Source organism: Heliangelus exortis, chromosome 2 (genome assembly GCF_036169615.1).
Source record: "Heliangelus exortis chromosome 2, bHelExo1.hap1, whole genome shotgun sequence".
In the NCBI taxonomy this organism is placed as follows: Eukaryota; Metazoa; Chordata; class Aves; order Apodiformes; family Trochilidae; genus Heliangelus; species Heliangelus exortis.
Window position 1 is genome coordinate 12,514,974 of NC_092423.1, and position 23,448 is coordinate 12,538,421.

The 23,448-nt window shown below is 32.9% G+C and overlaps 1 protein-coding gene across 3 annotated transcripts in view; it reads left to right on the top strand.

Annotated features, from left to right (window-relative positions):
• Positions 1-23,448, top strand: part of PFKP (phosphofructokinase, platelet) — a 40,195-nt gene that overhangs the window by 9,050 nt on the left and 7,697 nt on the right. Inside the window, exons 2-17 of one of the 3 annotated variants that reach the window (XM_071734790.1) lie at positions 358-431; positions 5,611-5,688; positions 6,869-7,058; positions 9,459-9,624; positions 10,180-10,224; positions 10,403-10,511; positions 10,941-11,036; positions 12,041-12,133; positions 12,398-12,523; positions 13,088-13,152; positions 13,820-13,889; positions 14,788-14,934; positions 15,717-15,787; positions 16,195-16,282; positions 17,180-17,332; positions 22,960-23,112. In XM_071734790.1, coding sequence (XP_071590891.1) covers positions 358-431; positions 5,611-5,688; positions 6,869-7,058; positions 9,459-9,624; positions 10,180-10,224; positions 10,403-10,511; positions 10,941-11,036; positions 12,041-12,133; positions 12,398-12,523; positions 13,088-13,152; positions 13,820-13,889; positions 14,788-14,934; positions 15,717-15,787; positions 16,195-16,282; positions 17,180-17,332; positions 22,960-23,112 — 1,724 coding nt within the window. The remainder of the gene's footprint in view (positions 1-357; positions 432-5,610; positions 5,689-6,868; positions 7,059-9,458; positions 9,625-10,179; positions 10,225-10,402; positions 10,512-10,940; positions 11,037-12,040; positions 12,134-12,397; positions 12,524-13,087; positions 13,153-13,819; positions 13,890-14,787; positions 14,935-15,716; positions 15,788-16,194; positions 16,283-17,179; positions 17,333-22,959; positions 23,113-23,448) is intronic. The other 2 variants (XM_071734791.1, XM_071734792.1) reach the window with 2 other exon arrangements.

The following is a 23,448-nucleotide window of genomic DNA, read 5'->3' on the forward strand; positions in this document are numbered from 1 at the left end:
TTTCTCCTTTAAGAACTGAATTTTTAACTAGCTGCATGTTTTGGGTTTCAGATGGAAAGCTAGGTATCATTAGAGTGAAATCAATTTACTTTTTTGTTTAGTACCTGTTACTAATACAATGGTGTTTTACAATCAGCAGCAATTTGATGTCTGATTAACATACATACTAGCATCCGCATGATTATTGTAAGCAAATGGTTCTGCATTCTTAATATTCATTGGCTGATTGCACTGTCATTAAGCAAATTTCTATTTTACAGGAATGAATTAGTATTTCGTCTTTTGAGAGACTGATAATTTATAGTATACAAGAAATATTGGATAACCTGTAACCATGACTTTGCTTTTTCTTCTCAGGTATGAATGCTGCTGTGCGCGCAGTCGTACGCATGGGAATCTATGTAAAAGCCAAAGTGTATTTTGTTTATGAGGTTAGTTTTTGTTTTATTCTGTATTTGTCTTCTGAATTTCTGATTGAAACTTTTGTGGAAACCTCATTAAGAGTGAACAGTATAAGTTAAATAGTACTGTAAATGTCATTCTTTTTCATTGAATCAATGATTGATTTAATATTTCTCTTTTTTGTGGAAAGTACTTTTTTAACATATATGCTAGAACTATTTAATTTAAAAGTCATTTTTTTAATATATGGATTTCTCCATGTGCCAATGGAAGCTTGAAAATACTGAATAAACCAGAGATGATTGTTACCCAGCAGTAAGCTGTGTATTTGTCTGCTTGTTAGATGTCTAGCCTCAAATATTGTAATTTTGAAATACCTTCCTAAACCTAGTTACAGTACTAATTTTTAGCTCCTTGACTTTCCCTCGGTCCATTTTTCTTGGTTATGATAAAGATGTGAATAATTCATTTCACAGATTGCACAACTTTTTTTTTTTTTTTTTATAAAGCCTACTGTTAGGCAAACAAAAAAGACCCCACCAAAAAAACCCTGAACCATCAGTAGTGTCGTGTTTCTAGAGATCAGGATTTTATGGTGGAAGCTTGTGAATGAAAATTGTTAATTTCTGAAACAATTGTTTGAAATGAAAAAATGATGAGACCAATGTAAATGCCAAAAAATAATGCCAAATGTGTATGTTTTACTGGAAGACTAAGTTATAGTTACATTTCCACATGAAGAATACTTTCAATTTTTTTAAACACTTTTCAATTTTTATAAAACTTGTGGATTAAACATTATAGTAAATATATGTATTAGGAATTCATTCTATTTACACTGAATTCCTGTATAACTCATTAGAAGTTTGACCTGATAGGAGACAGAACTTGCCAAGATGTAATTCACTGTTTAACATAGAAGTACAGAGTACTAGAATTGTAGAAGTGTTAGGAAAGTACTTTGGTTTCAGTTTTGTGCATGCAAAACAAACAATTTGGCTTTTAAAGGTAGCTGTTTATCCATTTTCTTTCTGTCTGCTCATTTCTATAGTTCATTTTCTAAAGAGATGCGAAGTATATTGAAATGCAAATAAGCAGAGCACTGTGCTCCAAAATTCTTTTGTACTACAGCCCTTCAGCAAGTAGTTCTGAATACTTAGTGTGTGCTAATTACATGGCCAATATCTACAATTCCTTCAGTATTCAGCTGTTTTGCAGGCTTGCTGAAATGGGTCAGGTACTGTTGAAATAAGAAGGGGGTTTTGGGTGTTTTTATTTAAAGGCCAGAATATTGCACATATTACTGTAAGCATGCGTAGTAGCTCTGAAAGAGATCTTTTCTGTTAGATTCATCTGTTCAGTTCTATGTTTTGCTATTGAATGCTAAGCTTTTTTCCTCTCTGACTCACTATTAATTAAAATGTGAAGTCAGTTTTCTTTCACTGCAAGTTTAAGTACTTCAGAGAAATACTGTTGCAAGCTTTGAAATGAAATTACTTCAGAAGTTTGAAATAGGAAGCAGACAAGTGTAGTGGAAGGTAAAAATCTTGGTGTAAGACTTGTTGCTAGTGATCCCTAATATAAGCATGATATATGCAGAAGAGATATTTTCATATCTATACTTGATGTTATTTAATATTTTAATAGGGCCACTGTGAATTAAAGTTTATCAAATGTGGACTTCAATATGTTAAGCGATGAAATTAGTAATTTTTTAGCCCACATTTTGAGTAGCCATTTTAACTAGACACGTAAGTCAAGGTAAAATGATACTTATATTGAAGCTGCTCTGAAAAAGTGAAGAAAAAAACTTGAATCTGCAACAACTGAAAGGTGAAAAATGTTTCCTTAATTGGAGATGAAAATAAAGTTAGAGATTTCAGTCTTCTCAAACCTTTGCTGTAGTTGTCATATGGTCATTTTCTCCTGTAATTTTCTGTCATAAGAAATACTTTTGCACTTGTCAAGCTGTTTGTGTTATACAGTGGTGGCCAAAATTATCTCCATATTTTAAGTAAAACAATAATTTTATATTCCTTTCTTTCCCCTCGAACTTCATTTTGCTTCATTTTGTGATGTGAGAAAGATTACCAAGATAACAAACTGGAAATTAACTGTATCTAAGTAATTTTCTGGACTTGTTTTAAACTAGGTTTACCCAAGCCCAGAGAAAGTAGTAGTTGGGTATTGGAATTCATGGGCTCTTTGGACATATTTTGATTCCCAAACAGAAAAAAAGCAAACCCTCATGTGAAAACAAAAACTATAAGATAGTTGAGATTAAAGTGCAATTTATTATATTAAAATATAAATTCTGTAGTTTATAGATAAAACCCCTTGTATCTTAATTCACTGAAATTAAAAAATTTGAAAATGTTGCTATTCATTAATAGCAACAGTATTTACTCTATACAGTTGCCTTAATTACATATTTTATTCATGTTAACATCTTATTTAATTTTAGTATATAAGCAGTCTTTAGTCACTGACTAGCATCACATTATTCCTCAAATCTACCCCAATCTGAATTAAATTTGAATACTTGTGGGCTTATTTCACTCATGCTAGAAGTACATGTAAAAGAACCAGGCTGCTTTAGGAGTCTAGATGAAATTTTTCACTAATTAGAGATTTCAGTTGGTGTTGATTTTTTTGTTTGTTTTTTGCTTGTTTGGTTTGGTGGGGTTTTTTGTTTGGGTTTGTGTGGGTTTTTTTGGTTTTTTTTTTTTGTTTTTTGTTTGTTTGTTTGTTTGGTGTGGTTTTTTTGTTTTTTTTTTTTTGAGAATGTGAAGAAAAAGTGATGCCTCTCATTCATTTTAGAAACTGAGATCTTAAATATAATGCAAATAGCCTACCCTTTTTCCAGAACTGAAGCACATAGTTCCCAATGGACATGTGCTCTTACTACTAAGTTATGGAACTTTTAGGTTCTCCATCTTGATTAAGAATCTTTTTCTCAAGAGACCAGCATTGGAAATGCAATGGTACTGCAGTCATGGGCTTCTATGAGAAAAACTTCATGTCTCTTGTGGGGTGGTTTGTGTACTCTGATAATAGTTTTTACTTTGTCGAGCAATAGTTAAAAAAGCTCAGGAAGTAAACTCAAATGACTGTTAAAGCCCATGATATCTCATAACAAATCAGAAGATGGCTTATTCTTCTACCAAAAGATTTTGTTTCTAGATTTAAGACTGAAGCAAAGATTCCTCTCTCTGCCACTACCTAGGAGTTTCAGTGTATATGTATGTACTTGTGGATGTGTGGCCCACAGAGATCTCCTCTTATTCATAGATCTACTTTCCTTATTTTTTCTCTCATGCAAAAATGGAAGGTCAATGTTTGGAGCAAATATATGAACTGTTTATGTACTGTCAGCATATTATACTTAATAGTGCAAGCTGAGTTAGGTTACAGCATCACACTATTCTTTCAGGCCTATGTATCTTTGTGCTATTTTAGTTGGTAATAGGAGCACCAATAGGAAAAGCTTTCAATCCATTACCAAATGATATAAGAAACATCAGGTTATTTGATTTAAAAACAAAAAGCAAGTGAAATTGTCATAAGTAAGTTTACTAATTTTTTAGCCTTCATCAAGAGTAATTTGATTCACTGGAATATTTCTATATGAAGAATTTTGCCAGTTAATCTGAAAAAAAGTATATTTTTAAAAAAACTGATATGTAGACAACGCATTTCTTTTCCAACTTGCTTTGGTTTTCAAGGTATTGGGCAAATAATGTCTTACCTTCAAGTCATTATGTGTATACATTACGACACAAGCCAGTATGAGTATACGTTGGATACAAATCAAAGTTATCTGGAGTATACAAGATAGTGAAAAGATCTATTGAATACCAAATTACAGGCATAGGTTCTTTTCCAGCTAATTGTTTCTTTACTATTACTTGATCATCTGATATGTAAAGTCATTGGCCAAGTCTCACTGAGCAGAAACTTTTTTACTTTTCTGTACTAGAATGCTAGAAAGCTTAATTTAAGTAACTTGTACTTTTAATGAGTCCATGTTATCTTTATATTCTTAGTGTATTATGCTTGTGAGGGAGTATAAGGGAGGATAATACAGTATTCATATAATGTATATGGTTTTCTAAGCCAGTGTAGGCATAGTACATGTCCAAGTTACTGCTTACTGGGTAAAATCTACTTGTACTTTGACTTGTGCCAAAGTAGGCATCTCCAGTGTACAATGGCAATTTTGCTGTCTTCTAAACTCCTTTCTATTTCTAGTTCCACTTGATTTATTATTGAGAACTAAAACTAAATACGTACAGTATTGCAAGAACTGCATACAGAAGAAAGGTTAACTAATTATTCCTGTACATGATTATCTATGTGTACACAAAATATTAAAATGAAGACATAAACATTGTTATGTTTATTTTTCTTTGGTGTTTTTTTTTTTTATTCTGTGTAACCTAGGGTGTTTTTTGAATGGTTACTCCAGTTAGTTTTTCCACTAAAACAAATTATAATAAAACCCTTCAGCTGCTCACTGGATAGCTTTTCTTGTTTTAGCTAAATGTAGTGCTTTCTCTATTACAGCATGCATTGGTTTCTGGAGACCATTTAAGGTATTAAGGATTTCTTAAATGCATCACTAAAGGTTATATTTTCTTTTCTAAATTTCCTTCCTCTATGTAGAATGTAAATGCCTCCAGAAAAAGAATAAATATTATGTGACCTGATTTTTTTCTTCCTGTATGAAGAAGTTTTGGTTTTGGCTCTTTGTTTGACTTATAACTACTCTGGGATAAAGGTGTACAAAGTGTTACAAAGGTAGAATTTTTTTTTTTTCCCTAAGATTATGACTTCAGGCAGGGGTTATGTTTTTAAGAAGCACATTTTTTTTTTTCCCAAAGTTCTTCCATCTTTGTTTTAATAAATAAAGATTTATTCCTAGAAAAGGAGAAATACATTGCCATTCTAGTTTATAAGCTGTGTAATCTGTACTAATTTTTACTTTCTCAAGAAATCATCTTTGGAGTTGATCTTTTAGGAAGAAGGCTGTTTGGTTTGGTTTGTTTTTTTCTATTTAGTGTGATACCTGCTTGAATGTTGCTGCATTTGATTTATTTTTTATGCAGTGTTTTTAATTACTTAAAGTTGCATTAAAATTTAAGGGTGAGTACTGCTGTGGAAATGTTATACAATGTTTCTAATCAAACTTCTGAAATAATTTTTCAGGGTTACCAGGGAATGGTTGATGGAGGTGATAATATTGTAGAAGTTTCATGGGAAAGTGTTTCAAGTATCCTGCAAGTGGTAAGTGTTAGGGGATGGGAGTGGGACACAAAACTTCTCACTTTAGAGAGGGAACCAAAATTCTAAATCCAGGCAGACAACTGTAATTTTGTATTCAAATTCTGTGATGACTGGATGACCAGCACATACCCCTTTTAGTAGAACCTGATTTCTACAGTATAGATGTTTGACACTTCCGACAGAGCTCTGTGTAATCTTGTATTTGGTTGGCAGAAATAATCTTGAAGCCTTTGTCCTAGATTTTCAATATTACATTTTATTAGTCTCCTCAAGCCATAATGACAACCCTGTATTTAACAAGGAGGACATTATAGGGCCAAAATGTGAAGCAACTGTTTCGTAAGGTAAGTGTTTTCTTACAAAATCTGTTGGCTTCCTATATAAGTGGATTTAGAATTCTAGTAATGGGTGTAATTACAGGACAGCTCTCCATAGCTCAGATAATACCAGTGACTTTGTACATTTATATTACAATTTCTTTTCTGGATTGACTGAACAACATAAGCACAAGATGTGTAAAAAACTTGTTTTCAGCAACAATTCTCAGTGACAATCTGCTTCAGTATTTTTTGAAAACAATGATCTCCATTTTGGAGGAAGCTCTTTAAGTCAAGTTTAGCAGATGAATTAATAAAATGGAAATGTAACATTAGCTTGAGCTGTAAGGCACTAAATGTGGATGCGGTGCTTTTAGTAATTCTGTAGAATGAAAATAAGTGCTAATTTTGAGCTCTAGGGATACATGCTTTCTGTTATTGTTTATTTATTTCATTATATCAGGGGAAAAATATACTCTGAGGCAAATTCATCTAAGTTCTTAGCTGCTTAGTATTGTATCACTATCATATCTATTGTCATCACATGAAAATAACAATTAGGTAATTAATTTGAAAGCTACTGAAACAAATCCCAAATCATTTAACGATTTCCTTCAAGAATAACTCTTTATCAAAAATTTTGAGTGTTTTTCCATTTTCCATGGTGTGTATCTGCTTTTGAGAACATAATTTCCTGATGGTTTGATAATTCTTTCTCTTTCATTCCTTCTTTTACTCACTAAAATCAGAAATGAAGGTTATGCCACAAAATAACCATCCAATATTAATATATCACAAAAAGAAAAAAAAAAAAAAAAGGGGGGGGGGTGTAAAATACCATATTATAAACTTCCTTTTTCTAGGGTGGCACAGTTATTGGCAGTGCACGCTGCAAATCCTTTCGTACCCGGGAGGGCCGTCTGCAGGCAGCCTGCAACTTGGTTCAGAGAGGAATCACTAATCTTTGTGTGATTGGTGGAGATGGTAGTTTGACTGGTGCCAATCTGTTCCGTGAAGAATGGAGTGGACTTCTAGAAGAACTGGCAAAGAAAGGTAGGTTTGTATTTAGATCCCCTAGACTTCTGGTCCAATCTACATGGAAGTTATGCACCTGAGCTATACATACACAAGATATATACAGAGGATATTTCTTAGGTTCAAAAGTTAAATGCATATGCTCTAGGAAATTACATGGCTCTTCATAAAGTAGTAGTTTTTTATTACAGTGTGTTGTCTTATATGACATAAAGATTGAAAAAGGAAAAATAATCACTGGGTACCTTCTTGTGTCACATTTTCCTCCATTGTGAATCATATTCAGGGCCTGAATTTTGAACCTTCTGCTTGAAAAGCCTGTTGCCCTGAAATCCAAACTAAGATAGTAATTCCTTTCCTACAACAAGCCACATACTTTGTTGTTATTAAGTTATGATTCTTCCCTGCCTATACATCATTATTTGTCTAAGATCAAAACATTAAGTGACTTGCTAAAAGTACATCCAGCCCAGTAATAGTCTTTGATTGCATCCAACAGAATGTAAGGAAAAAGACAAATAGCAGAACAAGCCTAGATAATGCTGTGTTGATGCTATAAATTTTTCATAATGTATAAATACTGTAAGGTCTATCCATTTCTGTCTTTAGGACTTCTGAACCAAATGCTGTTAGTAGTCCTTAATGACTTTGTCTTCCATGAATGTATACATTACCCTTCAATGCATAAAAGTTTTTGCTGAAAACCTGTGTAGCAAGGAATTCTACAACTTCACAGAATGATGAAGATTGTGAAGAATCTTATTCTGTGTATTTTTATCCTGCTGGCTTTTAGTTTCATTTGATTTCCTATAGTTTTTGTGTTAGAACAGTGAATGATCAATCCTGCTTCCTTTCTGCATGCCACTTGAGATTTTACAGCTGTCTTATTTTCCCTTCATCATCTCTTTTTCTAGATGGAAGAGTCCTAGTTTGCTTAGTTGTTCCTTATATGTAAGTTCTATACCTTTGATCATCTTTGTTGCCCTTCTCTGAACCTTTTCCAGTTCTACCATGTCCTTTTTGAGGTGGGGAGGACCACAACTGCAGCCAGTATTCAAGATGAGGGCAAACCATGGATCTACACAGTAGTATAATGATCTTTGTTTTGTTCTCTATTCTTTTTCTAATATTTTCTAATTTTTATTTTTTTTTTACTGCTATTGAGCATTGAAGCTGAGTTATTAATGAAAACAGCTTTATTATATTATTATGCTGACAATAGCATTATTTTGGTTGTGACTTAAGGGTACACTTTTCATGTGTATTACTTTATGTTTATCTACGATGAATTCCATCTTATATTTTACTGCTCAGTGTGTCTTGCTTCTTCCTTTCTTCTTTCTCAGACACCCCACACTTTAAAGCCAAAATAATTCGGTTTGATCAGTAAACTTTGGCACCTTCCTGCTCATTCCCTTTTCTAGCTTATTGCCAAGTATGTTGAACAGTGTAGGTCCCTAGAGAACTCCACTGGCTACCTTCATCAGATACATGAACTTCCATTTACTACTGCCCTATTTCCTATATTTTACCCTCTGTTTCATATTATTTTATCTACGCAAAAGCCTTCACTCTTATGCTGTGGCTACTTAGTTTCCTCAAAATTCTTTGAGGGCAGACCTTGTCAGTGGCTTTTGGAAAGTAGAATGTGTCAACCAGATATCCCTTATTCATGTGGTTATTAAGTCACCTTTGGAACTCTAGAAAAGGTTTGTAATGCATGGTATACATTCATAGAAAACACTTTGATTCTTCAGAATGCTGTATATATGTTTGTGGACATTAGTTATAATTTTCATTATGGTTTCTCCTATTTTCTCTAATACGGACATTAAATACACTGACATATTTTTTGAATTCCATGTTTAAAATTTGGCATTATATTTACTACCATCCCATCTACAGATTCTGAGGTAGTTTTAAGCTTTTCTATTCTATTTGCTTATTAATCATGAAATCAGAGACTTTCAGTGTTGCAGCAGTCTTCAAAAGTTTAAAACTGGATTTTCATTGTTTACGTATGCCCATATTCACATCCAGTTTGCATCCTTTTACGTCTTCGTTGCATGTCATACACTGAAACTATAATTTTAGTGTTTGTTGTATAATTTGTCTTAAATCTGAACCATCAGTTTTAAGGTTGGTTAGAAAGTGATAATCTGTCAACACTCTGAAATGCACTGAAAAGCTCTCGTTTCCTTCCTTACTGTAAGGAATTCTGTTCAGGATTCTTTTGTTTGGTTGTTTGATTGGCTTTTGTGTGTAGCTTTGACTAACCCTATTACCTTAAAATATCTAAATATAACTTAATGTTTAGATATGTTTAATTGATGACAGTAGAGCACCCAAGCAACCTGTCTAAAACATATTAAAAAAAAAAATGATCTTACAGCTCTTTCTTTGGATACTTTTTTACAGGAAAGATTGATCAAGAGGCTGTTAAGAAATATGCTTACCTTAACATTGTGGGAATGGTTGGATCCATAGACAATGACTTCTGTGGCACTGATATGACCATAGGTACTGATTCAGCCTTGCACAGAATCATTGAAGTTGTGGATGCCATCATGACCACTGCGCAAAGGTAAATTTTACATACTATAGAAAACTATAACAAATATACAGTTGTTTATGCTTGAAATTTCAAGTTTCCTATTGTCACAAAATAGTGGAGGATATAAATAAATTTTGAAGAAATGGTAAATTTTATGTGTAGTATTTCAAGGTAGGAATAAAAATTTTTTGGACTGCATAGTTTTCTAGAGAAGATCCAGACCAACCTTGAATAGTACAAAGTAGCATCTGTTTGTATATAAACTTTCTGGAGGTACAATTGAATTACTTTTTTTAAATACAGATATATTATTGCAGTTCTTTACTATGGGTATGCATAATTTACATTACTAGTACATTTTGACCTCTTTTAACTGTCTTTCCATGCTTTAGAAGAAAGTAACAGTGAAAATTAAATATGCACTGGAAAATATTTTAAATATGTTGGTTTATATGGCCTTCTGTTTTGCTTATAAACTCTGTGTTTGGCATACATAAGCTTTTCCCTGATACCAGTGGTATCAAGAATTTGGACTGGATTTTTGAGTTGCAGTAATACAGTTAATTTGTTTTCTTATTTTTACAGCCACCAGAGAACATTTGTTCTGGAGGTTATGGGAAGACACTGTGGGTATGTGATGTCTTCAGCAGCTTGCGTCTCATTCAGATAAAAGTATTAATATGATTCAAAATGTTGATTTACAATTACGAAATATAATATGATGTATTTACAACAAATTATTATTTATAATTACACAATATCAAGAAATCTGAACCACTAACATCTAATAATTTTTTGTCTTTCCTAGGTATCTAGCTCTTGTTAGTGCCTTAGCCTGTGGTGCAGATTGGGTATTTATTCCTGAATACCCACCAGAAGAAGGATGGGAAGATTTAATGTGTGTTAAGCTTTCAGAGGTAATCTACTACTATGTTTCAGATTCTCTAATGTCTTTGCAGATGTTTGTTTGAAAACAATGTTTTAAAATCCACTCCTCAGAACTTTCAGGAAGTCTTTGCTTCTGGTGTCACAAAAAGTATAATTGACCTTAAACAGCATTTTCCTTGCACTTTGAGATTGTTTTGAAAAATTACATGACCTACTCTAGGAATTACATAAAACTATTCATATCTACATGCCGTGTGTAGCTTCGCTCAGTAATTTGATATGACGTGTCACTTCATCACTGGAAACACCTGTTAAGATAAAATGTGTGAGAATTCTGAAGGTGTCAAGAAATACTTCCTCAAAGCCTAGCAGCTTAATGTATAGCAGTTGATTATAAAATTGTGCTGCAAATTTATTTCACTTTTTAATATGTGGATATGCTTTTATTTTTATTATAGAATCGTGCACGAAAGAAAAGGCTGAATATTATTATTGTAGCTGAAGGAGCTATTGATTGCCACAACAAACCTATAACATCAGAGAAAGTTAAGGATGTAAGTGTCGACATCCTTATGATGTACTTTCTGTTTTGGTCTTAAGATGGGGCTTGTTTGTAACAATAATATTTCTATAAAGTATAGCTGTTCCTGTGAAGTAGCTTATGCCACAGTTTACTGGTTATATTTTATATTTGTGCTTTATTATCTCAATCCGTAGCTCATGTAAGGGGGAATTATTTCAGTAGCTTTTAATGAGAATTTTCTCCTTGTAATATAAAACAACAGTCCAAAACACCATCTTTATGCTTGCCTTAATTGATGAAGAGTCTGAAATCAGCTCAAATTAATAAATCTTATTTTATATTTCTTGTAAAATTCTAATTGTGGTCCATCTCCCATCAAAATAATACTGTGTACTTTGGAGAAAGTCTTAGCACTTTTTTTCTAAACAGTTGCTTTGCATTTACTGAAGAAATGTTACTTGCTTGCTTTCAGCCAGTTAAAACCTACAAGAACTAAAAATATCAGGGACAGAACATTTTGTAAATAATTTATTTCTAATGTACATGCTCACTGAAAGTATCTTAAAATGTGTTTCTATGACTTTTTATTTCTTGTTACATATCAAATCTAAAGTCTGACAATGAAATTGTTTTGTTATTACAATTTTGACTGCATGTAGATGAAACAGAGTGAATAAAATACTCTAAATGGACTTCTTTCAATTATTGTAATTATAATGATGAGACCTGGTTTTATAAAGCTGAGGACTGTGCATAATGCAGTCATAACTGCATGTAAAACATCGGACTCCTAAGCCCCTCTTTTTGCCATTATTGAGTAAAAAGTTCCTTTAGAATGGGAACTTGGAGTTTAGTTCTGGATTAGGAATAAGATAAAGACTCGCTTAACTTGTATAGTATTTTCATTACTGTTGATTTATTAATATATAGTATACTTAGGATTTTATTATTCCATTAGCACATAAATCAAAGTAATGCTAACACTTGTGTATGTAGTGATGATGACAACAAAAAAAATTTTTAAAATTTTGACAGCTTGTTGTTCAGCGGCTTGGTTTTGACACCCGAGTAACTATCTTGGGCCATGTGCAAAGAGGTGGAACCCCTTCAGCTTTTGACAGAATTTTGGTGAGTGAACCTAAAATAATTACTCATGGCACCACATAGTACAACTACATTTTGATTGTTTGTTTGAGGGTGTGGTTGTTCTTTATCTGATTACCGTGACAAAACTGATTATTATCTCAGATTAGCTGTCTGACTAGCTCAAATTCAGAACAGTGAAGCACTATGTGTAAAGAAATCTTGATTACACAGAAATCATGACCATCTGTGAGACGGAAGCCTTTTGCTTTTAAATGTTCTTTTTAACATTCAGTTATTTATTTTCAGGCAAGCCGCATGGGTGTTGAAGCTGTGCTTGCCCTTTTAGAAGGTACTCCAGCTACCCCTGCCTGTGTTGTGTCCCTGTCTGGAAACCAGTCTGTCCGTCTGCCACTGATGGAGTGTGTACAAATGGTGAGTTTCTGGCAAAAAGCCAATTTATCATTATTCATTAACTACAACAGAGCACTGTGTACAATAATTGTCTGTTGTCATTAAAACACTGGCAGGAATGTATGCAGCACTTTCCCACATTTTGGAAAAATGAACTTCATGAGTGTTCTCTATGGGTTACTACTTATTTGTGAAATTCCAATGAAAAAGAAATCTATGTATTTTGCATTTACTTTAAAATTTCATCTCAGATCTTTGCTACAACAAATTCTTCAGATGCTTCCATCTGTTTACCTTTCATAAACAGCAGTCAGGTTTCTGCTTCAAAAATGTTTAGCTTAAACTGCAAGAAAATGCAAAAGAGATATACAGATTTTTTTTTTCCCCAGGATGGCTTTAGGTGAATGCTTCCACTTTGTATTTCTCCTGTCCACTGTATTTTAAGCTATGATAAGAGGTAGCTCATAAATTGATCTTTTTTCACTTTAGAAAGATATTTAAGAAGGGTCTATTTATTAGAATATAATAAATAACCAACTTCAGTGTGTTTTAAACATATTGAGTTATTGACTTTTTTTTTTTAAGACTCAACAAGTTCAGAAAGCAATGGATGAGGGAAGATTTATTGAGGCTGTGAGGCTTCGTGGAAGGTATGTCAAATAACATCAATTTATTTACTCTAGAAAAGTTGGATTGCTTTGCAGTTCTGCTGGGACTTGACATTTCATTATGATTTATTTAATATCCATATGTTTAAGGGTTGCTTCAGTAGAATAATTTAAATTCTTATATGCATAAAAACATGCCAAGCAAAACTGTAGTTCAGTCCTGAGTCAGACTAGTGACCGATACTGGGCTAACTAATTACAAAGAAAAGAGCTGCTATATTTTTTGAGCTGACTGGAATCAACCATAAATTACTTTATTCAAGATTTTGAGGGCAAACCTGTTCACTTTTTTTGTAAGTAGCTGACACCTTTCCAACAGTAATGGTGGAGGGAGACATTCTGCACTCTCATATGTCAACAGAGCATTTTCTGTTTCAAGACATATGATAATAAAATGCTTTATCCCTGATCTATAAAACTAACTTGTCATCTATATAGTTAGTTTATATTTTCTTACTGCTGTTGTACAGGACTGAGTATTTTCTAGTGTTCTCTCATTTCCAGGTTTTATCACAGTTATTTTTGATAGCCGTTAATACTATCTGTTTTTAATATTACCTGTTTTTAAAAGTTTCTGAAAAACTCCTTAAAAATATCTATAATCTGAAAAATTTTTTGTTTTATTTATCTTACTTACTTATCTATTCAGGAGCTTTGAAAACAACCTTAACACCTACAAATTGCTGTCTCAAAAAAAACCAGATGCTGAGCTTCCAAAGGTAAAGACATTATTTTGAGTATGCAATGCATATCTGCATTTGGGTCATCTTAACAAATGGTGGGCTTCTTTCTTCCTCTGATCCTGCCTTAATACTCTTTTTTATAAAATTAGTTAAATATTATTATGACAGAAAGATGCTTGTAACACAACTTTATTCTAATAATAACTAATATTTCATCAAGTGAAATACCATTCTAACTGGAAAATTTCCTGCTAGACAGTTTCTCTCTTGAATTGTATGGATGGTCCTAATTGCTATAGTGTCTCATTCTAATAGTTATGTCCTCTGTTCCTTACCATGGACAGAAGGAAGAGTATTGTAATCATGCTTAAGAGTCTAAAAATCTTGAGATAAAGAAGGAAGATTCAATATAAAAGAATATTAGCCTTTTTTTTTGAAGGGCAGAACCACTCAAGAACAGGGATAAGTATAGGAATTTGTGGGATGGAATAGTGAAGACAGATGCATCACTTTCACCTGATCTCATGTGTCACTGTGCATTATACAGCAGTGGACATTTAGTTCTTCTTTTCTTTGTAGTTTGTAAGATTGTGTATAAAAAAGCCCAACAAACAAACAAACAAAACCAAAAAAACCCGAGAAAGAAAACCTAATTTGATAAAATGCATAGGGTTGAGTAATTCTCAGGGTATTTCGTTTCTTGCACCTAGTTTAGCTAGATGATAAAAACCTGAATTAACCTGCAAAGCAAATGAAAATGTGGTAAAGTCTTAATTTAAAACACTCTTTTTAAAACTCTTTGTTACTATTTGATAGTCTGCATATGTAAAAGCATGTTTCTGTATTTTCTAGTTAACTTACTAATTTTTGTATTTAGCAACTGGAAAAAAAATGTGTAGAAATTGAAGTGCTGATTAAACTTTTTCTCTTGCAGTCTAATTTTAATGTGGCAGTTTTAAATGTTGGTGCCCCTGCTGCTGGAATGAATGCTGCAGTTAGGGCTGCAGTGAGAGTTGGCATAACTGAAGGCCATAAAATGTTTGCTGTCATTGATGGATTTGAAGGTTTTGCTAAAGGGAAGGTCAGTATCACATGTGTGGACATCTACAGTAGTATGTATCCTATCCCACACCACAATATTTATGTTCTTAGGAGGCATGTTCTGTTTTAACTGTTGTGAGAACTGACTCATTTGTCTTGAGTATTGCTAATCACATGCTGCATAGCTACAAAATTAGTTCCAATGAATCCTACCTTCATTAACCAGAATTTGTTTTGCATATTGGTGGCTATTCACAAAACAACAAGAACTGCTTATGCTGTCTTATCTACTTATGCTGTTGCATCTGTATTCCTTTGCTATAAGAAATATTGAAAAAATGTTTTTTGAGGGAGGAAGCTTTTTATTTTTTCCCTGAGGTTAGATTCTTCTGTTCCCATGTTTTAAATGTCAAGTACCTGTTGGTATATTGAGGAGAAACTGCATACAGGACTTACAATGTCTGTCCCCAGCTGGAACCACGAGTCCCCACATTAACTTCAGAGACCTAGTTTTACATTTTTGTGTTTCACATATAGTAGTGAGTCATATGAAAATAGCATCATTATATGAATCAGGGAGGCAGGGTTCATCCTAATCTGGAGGAAGAAAGAACAAATAAAATGGAAAGGGATTGTTAGAAATTCAAGAGAAATTAAGTTTATCTCTTGATGCTGTTTTCTTTCTTTGCTGAGTTAATTTTTGGTGTTTTTTGTGCCCAACAACTTTTTCCAAAAGCTTTACATGAAGTAGTAGCTGGAAGTAGTGTTTGCTGCATGTGAACAGAAGAAATAGGATAATTCTGTTTTTTGCTCTATTCAAAGATAAAGGAAATCACCTGGGGAGATGTTGGAGGCTGGACTGGTCAGGGAGGATCAATTCTTGGTACAAAACGGTAATGTCAATATTTTGCTAACTGATATAATGAATTCTAGTATTTTATATAACCAATTCCATGTTTTAAGTCTTCAATTTTGTTTTTTTTAATTTTTTTACATTTCAACTTGAATATTTTTGTACTTCTGTACTAGCTCTGAAGAGAGAATGAAAATAGCAGTAGGGATATCAACTTAAAAATTTCCTGGGCTCATTAAACTTTAAAGGATTGCAAACCCACAGTTTCTTCACAGCTTACATGATTCCTTACTGGTTGTCAGGAAAAGTTATTTGGATGAATAAATATGTAAACCAAGAAATATTGCATTGCTTGCTCATTTTAGTCTTTCAGCTTAGTAATTAGTTCTTACTGCTACAGACTATGTAAATTGCTTTTATTTTTATTTTTGATTTAATAACTTTTAGTACACTTCCTGCAAAATATTTGGAGAAGATTGCTGACCAGATGCGCACTAACAACATTAACGCCCTTATGGTTATTGGTGGATTTGAGGTACACTGAAATATCTATGTCTTTAGTAGAATAGAATTCCTAACAAAAGGAATAGAGCATTTTTACCCAATCTTCATGTAAAGTGCATGTGGTATGTTTGATACACAATGCATATCATGCTTAGGATCAAAGGTACTGTCAATCACTGATTCTGAGCAAAGCTGTCATTCAGGACAGTATCTAGTTACTGCCAAACCATGTGTGCTAGATGGATAAATAAGGTCAGATAGCATTACAGTATTTTTCTCTTTAAAAAAAATGATGTCAGTAGTGAAAGTTCCAGTCTATACTATATCTATTGCATTGTTGTCCTTTATTTAAGTCACTTTTTCTCACATAGAACATTTCAAAATCTGTAATTTATCTAGAGATATATTTTCTGGTTTTTTCCATATTTCAAGCTAATTTCATTATACAGAAATAATAAATTTTGAGATCTTTGAGTCAGGAAAGTAACTCCACAAGTTACCCAACTCCTTCCAGAGAAGAATGGGCATATTGCTTCTTGATAAGAAGTGAATCATGCATTTTTTTCCAACTTGTTAGGCATGGCCCTAGTTTAGGAATATTAAGATTTTAAATCAGAAGTAACAGTACCTGAAGACTGGGACTCTAGTTTGCAGTATTTTTGTGTTGTAGAAAAGCACTAATATATCTAAATTAGATATTGCCTTGAAAATTAATGTTATGCTTATTGTTTGTTTTCAACTGTATACCTGTTTTTAATACTTTCTTTTTTATGTGTGTGCTAGGTTTTAGTGGTTCCTTAATGCTTTGACTTGCTGAAGTATGCTGTGGTAGAAATGGCTCCCCCTGTGGCCCTTTTTTTTTAATCACTTCCAACTTTTCCCTTATGTTTTTTGTCCTAATTTTTCACCCAATGCCTGTGCCCAACAGGCGTACCTCGGACTTCTGGAATTGTCAGCTGCCCGAGAGAAATATGACGAATTCTGTGTTCCAATGGTTATGGTTCCTGCAACTGTATCCAACAATGTACCGGGTTCAGATTTCAGCATTGGTGCAGATACTGCTCTGAACACTATAACTGATGTAAGTCTTTCCAGGTGTGTGCACTTGCTATCAAAACAGTTGTGCTTGAAACTGAATAAATTGGCTAGACTGGATGTTTTTATAGACCAGAACTTTGGAAACATAATCTGGAAAATAATAGAGTTAGCTGATATACCCACATTCATGATACGTATTTAAAAGAAGAGGTGTTTTAGGATCCTAAATGCTTCCATTTAACTAAAACAAGTAATTACAGGTACTTGTAAATTTTTTGGCTACAAAATAAGATGGCATTTGTCTATTACATGTGGAAGAAGGAAACATAAAGCTAAGACTTGATCATTTAATGCACTGTAGAGGAAAAAAAATCCCTATTATATGTATAGTATTGGTATATTCAGCTGAAAAAAACTTGTTCTGTTCAGAATAAGAACCTTATTGAGGTATGTAGCTTTCTCTAATGGAGAATGTAAGATCCATATCTCTCTAATATATAGGAATTACATGTATTCTACTAATAGAGATTTAACAAAAAAGATTTGAGACATTATGAAGCAATTTTTAAAAAATCATGTAAATAAAATGTAAACAAAAATGTAAATGTATATAATGTAATATAAAAATGAAAATAAGATAAATATAATAAAGAAATAATGTAATGAAAATAACACTCAGGTTGATAGAGCATTGTCAAACAGTACACAAATGAAGTTGTATGGCATACACATTTGCAGTTCATCAGAATCACTTAAGAAAGCATTAATCCTATCAATTCTGTTTCTCTATATGCTGACATAATTATTGCTGTTAAACAATGGGAGTAACATTACACTCCTTTCGTTTTCTTTCTTTTCAGCACAATCTGCAGACATATTTCTACCGATACAGTTGCAGACTGTCCATAGTTTAAAATACAGTAAAAACCTAATCAAGCATTTGTTTTCAAAATTTAATTTTCACTTAAAGAAGACACAGAATTATTTCATTACTTGCTTACTGAATAACAATAAATTACCGTACTATTTTACAGCTTCCACTTTCTAATTTTTGTGTCCAGCCATTTTGGAGCCAGAATGTAGATTTTTTTTTTTTTTCACTTATTGTACATAGTAAACTAGGTTCTAAAAAGTGAAAAATATTGAGCATGATGTGAGCATGTGAAATGAGAAAAGAATTTAAAGTTGCTTTTGAAAATTAAGTGTCAGTTCTACCTAGTTTAGATATATTTGAAGATTTTAATAATTATATTATTTTCAGAAATCTGAAAGATTCCTCAAATGCCATCAACTTTGAGGGCACTAACATAATTTTTAACTTGTTTTGTTGCTTGTTTTTTTACCATGCCAAAAAAAATATCCTAGTCTTCATCAAAATAAATTCTTCAGTTACTAAATTTCACAACTTGCTTTGAACAAAACTGTAAGCTAGCTAAAATTAATATTGAACGCATTCTTTATAGATAACTTAGGTTATAAATGTTGATGTTTCTAGTTCTGGTAAATAAAAATACCTTAAAAATTATTGGCCACAAATTAAGGTGAGTAAAATAATTGTGCAAAACACCTGATTTTCTTCTTTTCTTTTCTTCTTAAGCTTTGTTTACCTAACTGACTTCTTTTTATTGATTATTTCTTGCAGAATGGGATGTAGTCTCTTGTTGTGAGAGTCAGTTTCTTGTTGTATTTTGCTTTATACTAGGTGTCTAGATATGATCCACCTTCATTAGGTAGTAACATATCAGTATCTATATTTTCAATGTACTAGTTGAAAACTTTTCAAACTAATATTTTTTTACTAACAGCTTTTTTTGTGTGTGTGTTTTACTTTGCCTAGATTTTTCTCTGGATTAAATATGAAATGTAATGGCTTTGTAAGATTTAGATTCAGTCCAATGGAAAATGGAGTTTTGTTCTTTTTTAGGGAGAAAGAGCAGACGTTTGTGTTGGGAAAACATTTCTGCTTGGTATCTGTTCAGTTTTCTGCTGTGATTGTTTGAACATGATTCACTAGAACTGATACTGAAAAATGCACCCCTTTATTCCTGTGTTGTATGGTCAGATCAGGTTCAGTGGTGATGAAAGTAGCAAAGGGACATGAATGCCTGTTGTGTCTACTTTATTGCAGTTTTATTCCTATTGCCACTATTAGGTGAATAAATGCATCATAATGTTCTGTGCTCTCAGATCAGTTCTACTTATAAACACCAGAATATCATCACAGACAGTTTTTTTGTGGTACTGTTCTTATGTTCTTGACAATTTTTAGTAAGGTAAGTACATTTTTGTTTGGTAATGAGGCCTTGTTAATGTTTAACATTACTAGATACTTGTCGATGTTAGATTGTTTGAAAGTTGTCAAGGCAAATAAGTTTTACCTTGAGACATTTGAAGATAAAATGTCTTAAGATGCTGCATTTAAAAAGAACAATAGTAAAAACCAGGCCAACAGACACATAACATCTGAATGACAGACTGGGCAAGAACATGATTTTTGCTAAGTCATGGATAGTGGATGGTACATTTCTCAACAATTAGAATTTAGATTGTATAATGGATTCTATGAATCTCTTAAAATGCTCCATTTTTTCCATATTGTTTTTTTGTTTTTGTGTTTGGTTTTTTTTTTAATGCAGGCTTGTAATTAGCTGAATATTAGAATTTGGATTGTCTTTTGAAAAGTGTTCCAAATCTAACTACTGCTGTATTTTTCCCCTAAGTTTTTAGAATATAGTGAGAACAGTTGTCAATTAAAATTCCACAGTATAAGATAACCATGGAAATCTGCTGGTACCAGAAAAGGGTGTGCTTAAGGCTTGTATATCCAGATAGACAAAATAAATTATTTAGCATTGCAGAGTAAGAACACAAATTTTGACTTTTCTGTGAAAAGAATTCATGTTGCTAGTCCAGTGAAATGAGTATTATTTCAGACAGCAGACCTCTGGAGTGTGACAATGAAGAAGTGTTAGGTTTTTTCTACATAACCAAGAAGGACAGAAATTTTTTTTATTTAAAAGTGGAATTACTTAATATTGATCAAAAGGAGGCATTACTAATAAATTTTGCAGCTGAAACTAAAAGCAGAAACCTACTCTGTAATTAAATGGAATGAATAAAAAGTTAGACGTTAGACTCTTTCCACTACACGAAACAGAAAGAAAATGGACAGGATGAAATTGTTTTTTGAAAATAAAGCCTACTATAGGAAACTGATGGATAGAGAAATAAACCAGAACAAATGGTAAGGATGAATATTCATTTTTATTTAGGAGATGTAGAAGTAAATGGTGAAATCTGGGGAGGGGAAAAAAAAAAAAGTATCAGCTAGAGATGGAGAAAACCAGAACGTGATAAAGGAAGATACTGAAATTCTGTAATGTTTTTCTTTGAGAATCTGCCTTTTCCTTTCCTGTAATGGACAAAGGTACAAGTTGATCAGTTAGTTTTGTGACAAAAAGATCAGCAAACAGCCACAAGAAGACCCTTCTTTGCACTGGGGAGCAAATAAAACAACAGTTAGATTGCCCTAATGCAGTCTCCATGCAGTTACTTTAAAAAACAGACTCCTGTACCCTCCAATGTTGCTACTATCATATATGGCTCCACATTAGTCTGAAGTAGGAGGCTGAAAATTAGCCTGGCCAAGCTAGCTAACTAATTAGATAATCATCTGGTTCAGTTCCAGCAACAGCTGGATATGGATCTAGAGCAGTGAATCCATCCCTTTCAATGGCCTGACTGTATTTTTATAAAGCATCCTTGGTTATGGCAATACCCTTTTTAATAACACAAATATAATAAAAGGGTGTGAAATGATGGAACGTTTTATTGATATGGTACAGTATGCCTCTGTGATCTTACTGCAATACATATTAAAAAAAAAAAAAAAAAAAAAAAAAAAAAAAAAAAGAAGTAAAGCAATTATTAAAACCACCTATCATTTGTTTACCCTTTATAAATATTTAGTGATCTTTTACTGACAACAGTTTCATATTTTGCTGGGTTGATGTGAAGATGTTGCATTTAGTGATCTAATGCTCATGCTTGGTGAAGGTAGTCTTTGGATATGTTTGCTGAAATCACTTGCATCAAATAAAATGGCAATATTTAATGCAAGTAAAACATATCTTAAATGCATCCTAACATATCATAAATGCAGACTAATCAATTGTGTTAGTTATTGCTCTAGATCTCCCTTCAACTTGGGTTTCAAAAAAGTCTCAATATAAAACTTCTTAGAGAAACTCATGTTTTGCAGGGATAATAATAATAATAATAATAATAATAATAATAATAATAATAATAAAAACACCCAAACCCATTTGTTTCTCATCTGCTTCTTAGACCTACAGGTCTGAAAGTGCAGTCTTTTAAACCAATTCATACTTGTATTAGAAATAAATCCTAATACAAAGCTTAATTGAAAGTTGCACTAGAAAAAAACACCAGCAGAGACAGACTTTAGAAAGTCAGTTTGCACTTCAAGCACTTACTGCCATATGTCCTGTGCCATCTCTGAACAGGATCTGACTTATCTAGGAAAAAATCTAGAGAGCAGAAATCTCTCACAGGTGATTTTTTTTTTCCCTATAATTTTCTGTTGAGTTATTACTTAAATCAGTCACTGTATTGTGGATACAGTGATATTTGTGGAGATAGCTTGACAGATGTTTAATAATTTGATCCGCAATAGTTTGCTTCTCTGAACTGATTTAAGACATTGAAAAGGTGAGACTCCTGTGAACATTAGTCCTATTAGGAGAGAATAACAAAAAGCATAGTAATATGTTATCAGGCTTTCCTGTGCAAAGGCGACACATAGAAAATTGCCACACATCAGAGAAATGCTGATTAGTTTAGATTAGAAAGAATTGGTATAATGTAACTTAAAAACATGTCATTATTGACATAAAGCTATACCATTTTAACCTTTAAGTATTATTTTGACATCTACTAGGAACACCTAATCCTTTTCACATGATGATTTATTTTGTAGTGTTTGCAATCTTCCCAAGGACCTATCGATGGTTTCCTGAGAATCTTTGAACTGTACTTGCAAACTTTATTAAATCATCCATGTGCGCATGTTCTTGATTTTTTTTCCAGACCTGTGTCCTATCTATGTGCATAGAGGTAGACGTGTGACGTTGATAGAGTCTTGGAAGGCCTAGGCAAAATTCTTTTCTTGGTGGAAATAGATGTCTTTTATAGAATAACATAGATTCTTGAAAAGCAACTTTCTTTAAACATTTCCTTCAAGTAGTACTACTAGTACTACTAGTTAACTTTCTAAACAACTTAACATGTATCAAACTTTGTTCTTTAAGTGGTTTCTTTTGGAATGATTTCCAGTCTACCTTTATGCTGTCTTTTTCTGCCTAATTGCTTTAGACCTTTCTGCTGTGCATACTTAACATTCACTCTGTACTAATTTGCACTAATCTGCATTTCTTCAAAGAGCATTGTGCCAATGCAACCCCAGTGCACTGTTGTGGTATGTACAGGATATCCACCCCCAAATAATTTCACCAATTGTATTTACTTGGGCCAGTGGAGAGCCAAATTTACCATCACATGCAAGGAGCCACTAACAGAGCAATATAAAGACAAGGAATGTATCACCCATACTCAAGGAATGTATCACTCATATTTGTACCACTGCTTCAGGCCTATGAGAGTTGTCTGCACCTACGCGAGGCACGTTCCCGTTATGTGGAGTTTTGCATTCCTATCTGTGTGGTGCCTGCTACTATTAGCAACAATGTGCCAGGCACAGACATTAGCATTGGTTCTGACACTGCCTTGAATGCTATTGTGGAGGTAAGACTTCATATCTTTTAAAAGTTAAGATAATAAAATACATAAGATGAGGGTACCTAAATACCTTCAAATGTCTAGCTGTCAAATAATTCAGTTACTGTATTTTCTTAAGTTTTATAACTAATAAGTTTTCCAAAACAGATTAAGATTAACCTAATAAAAAGAATTTATGTTATATGTTTAACTGTTGGGGACTTAGTTTAAAGAAGAAAGCATGTGTTTTATACATAAATGCCACTTTTATGCCATGGGCTAATGACTTAGCTAAGTGCAGTAGAATATTTTAGGTACATGGTTAACACGAAACAAATTAATCCCATAGGCTGCATTAGGCTT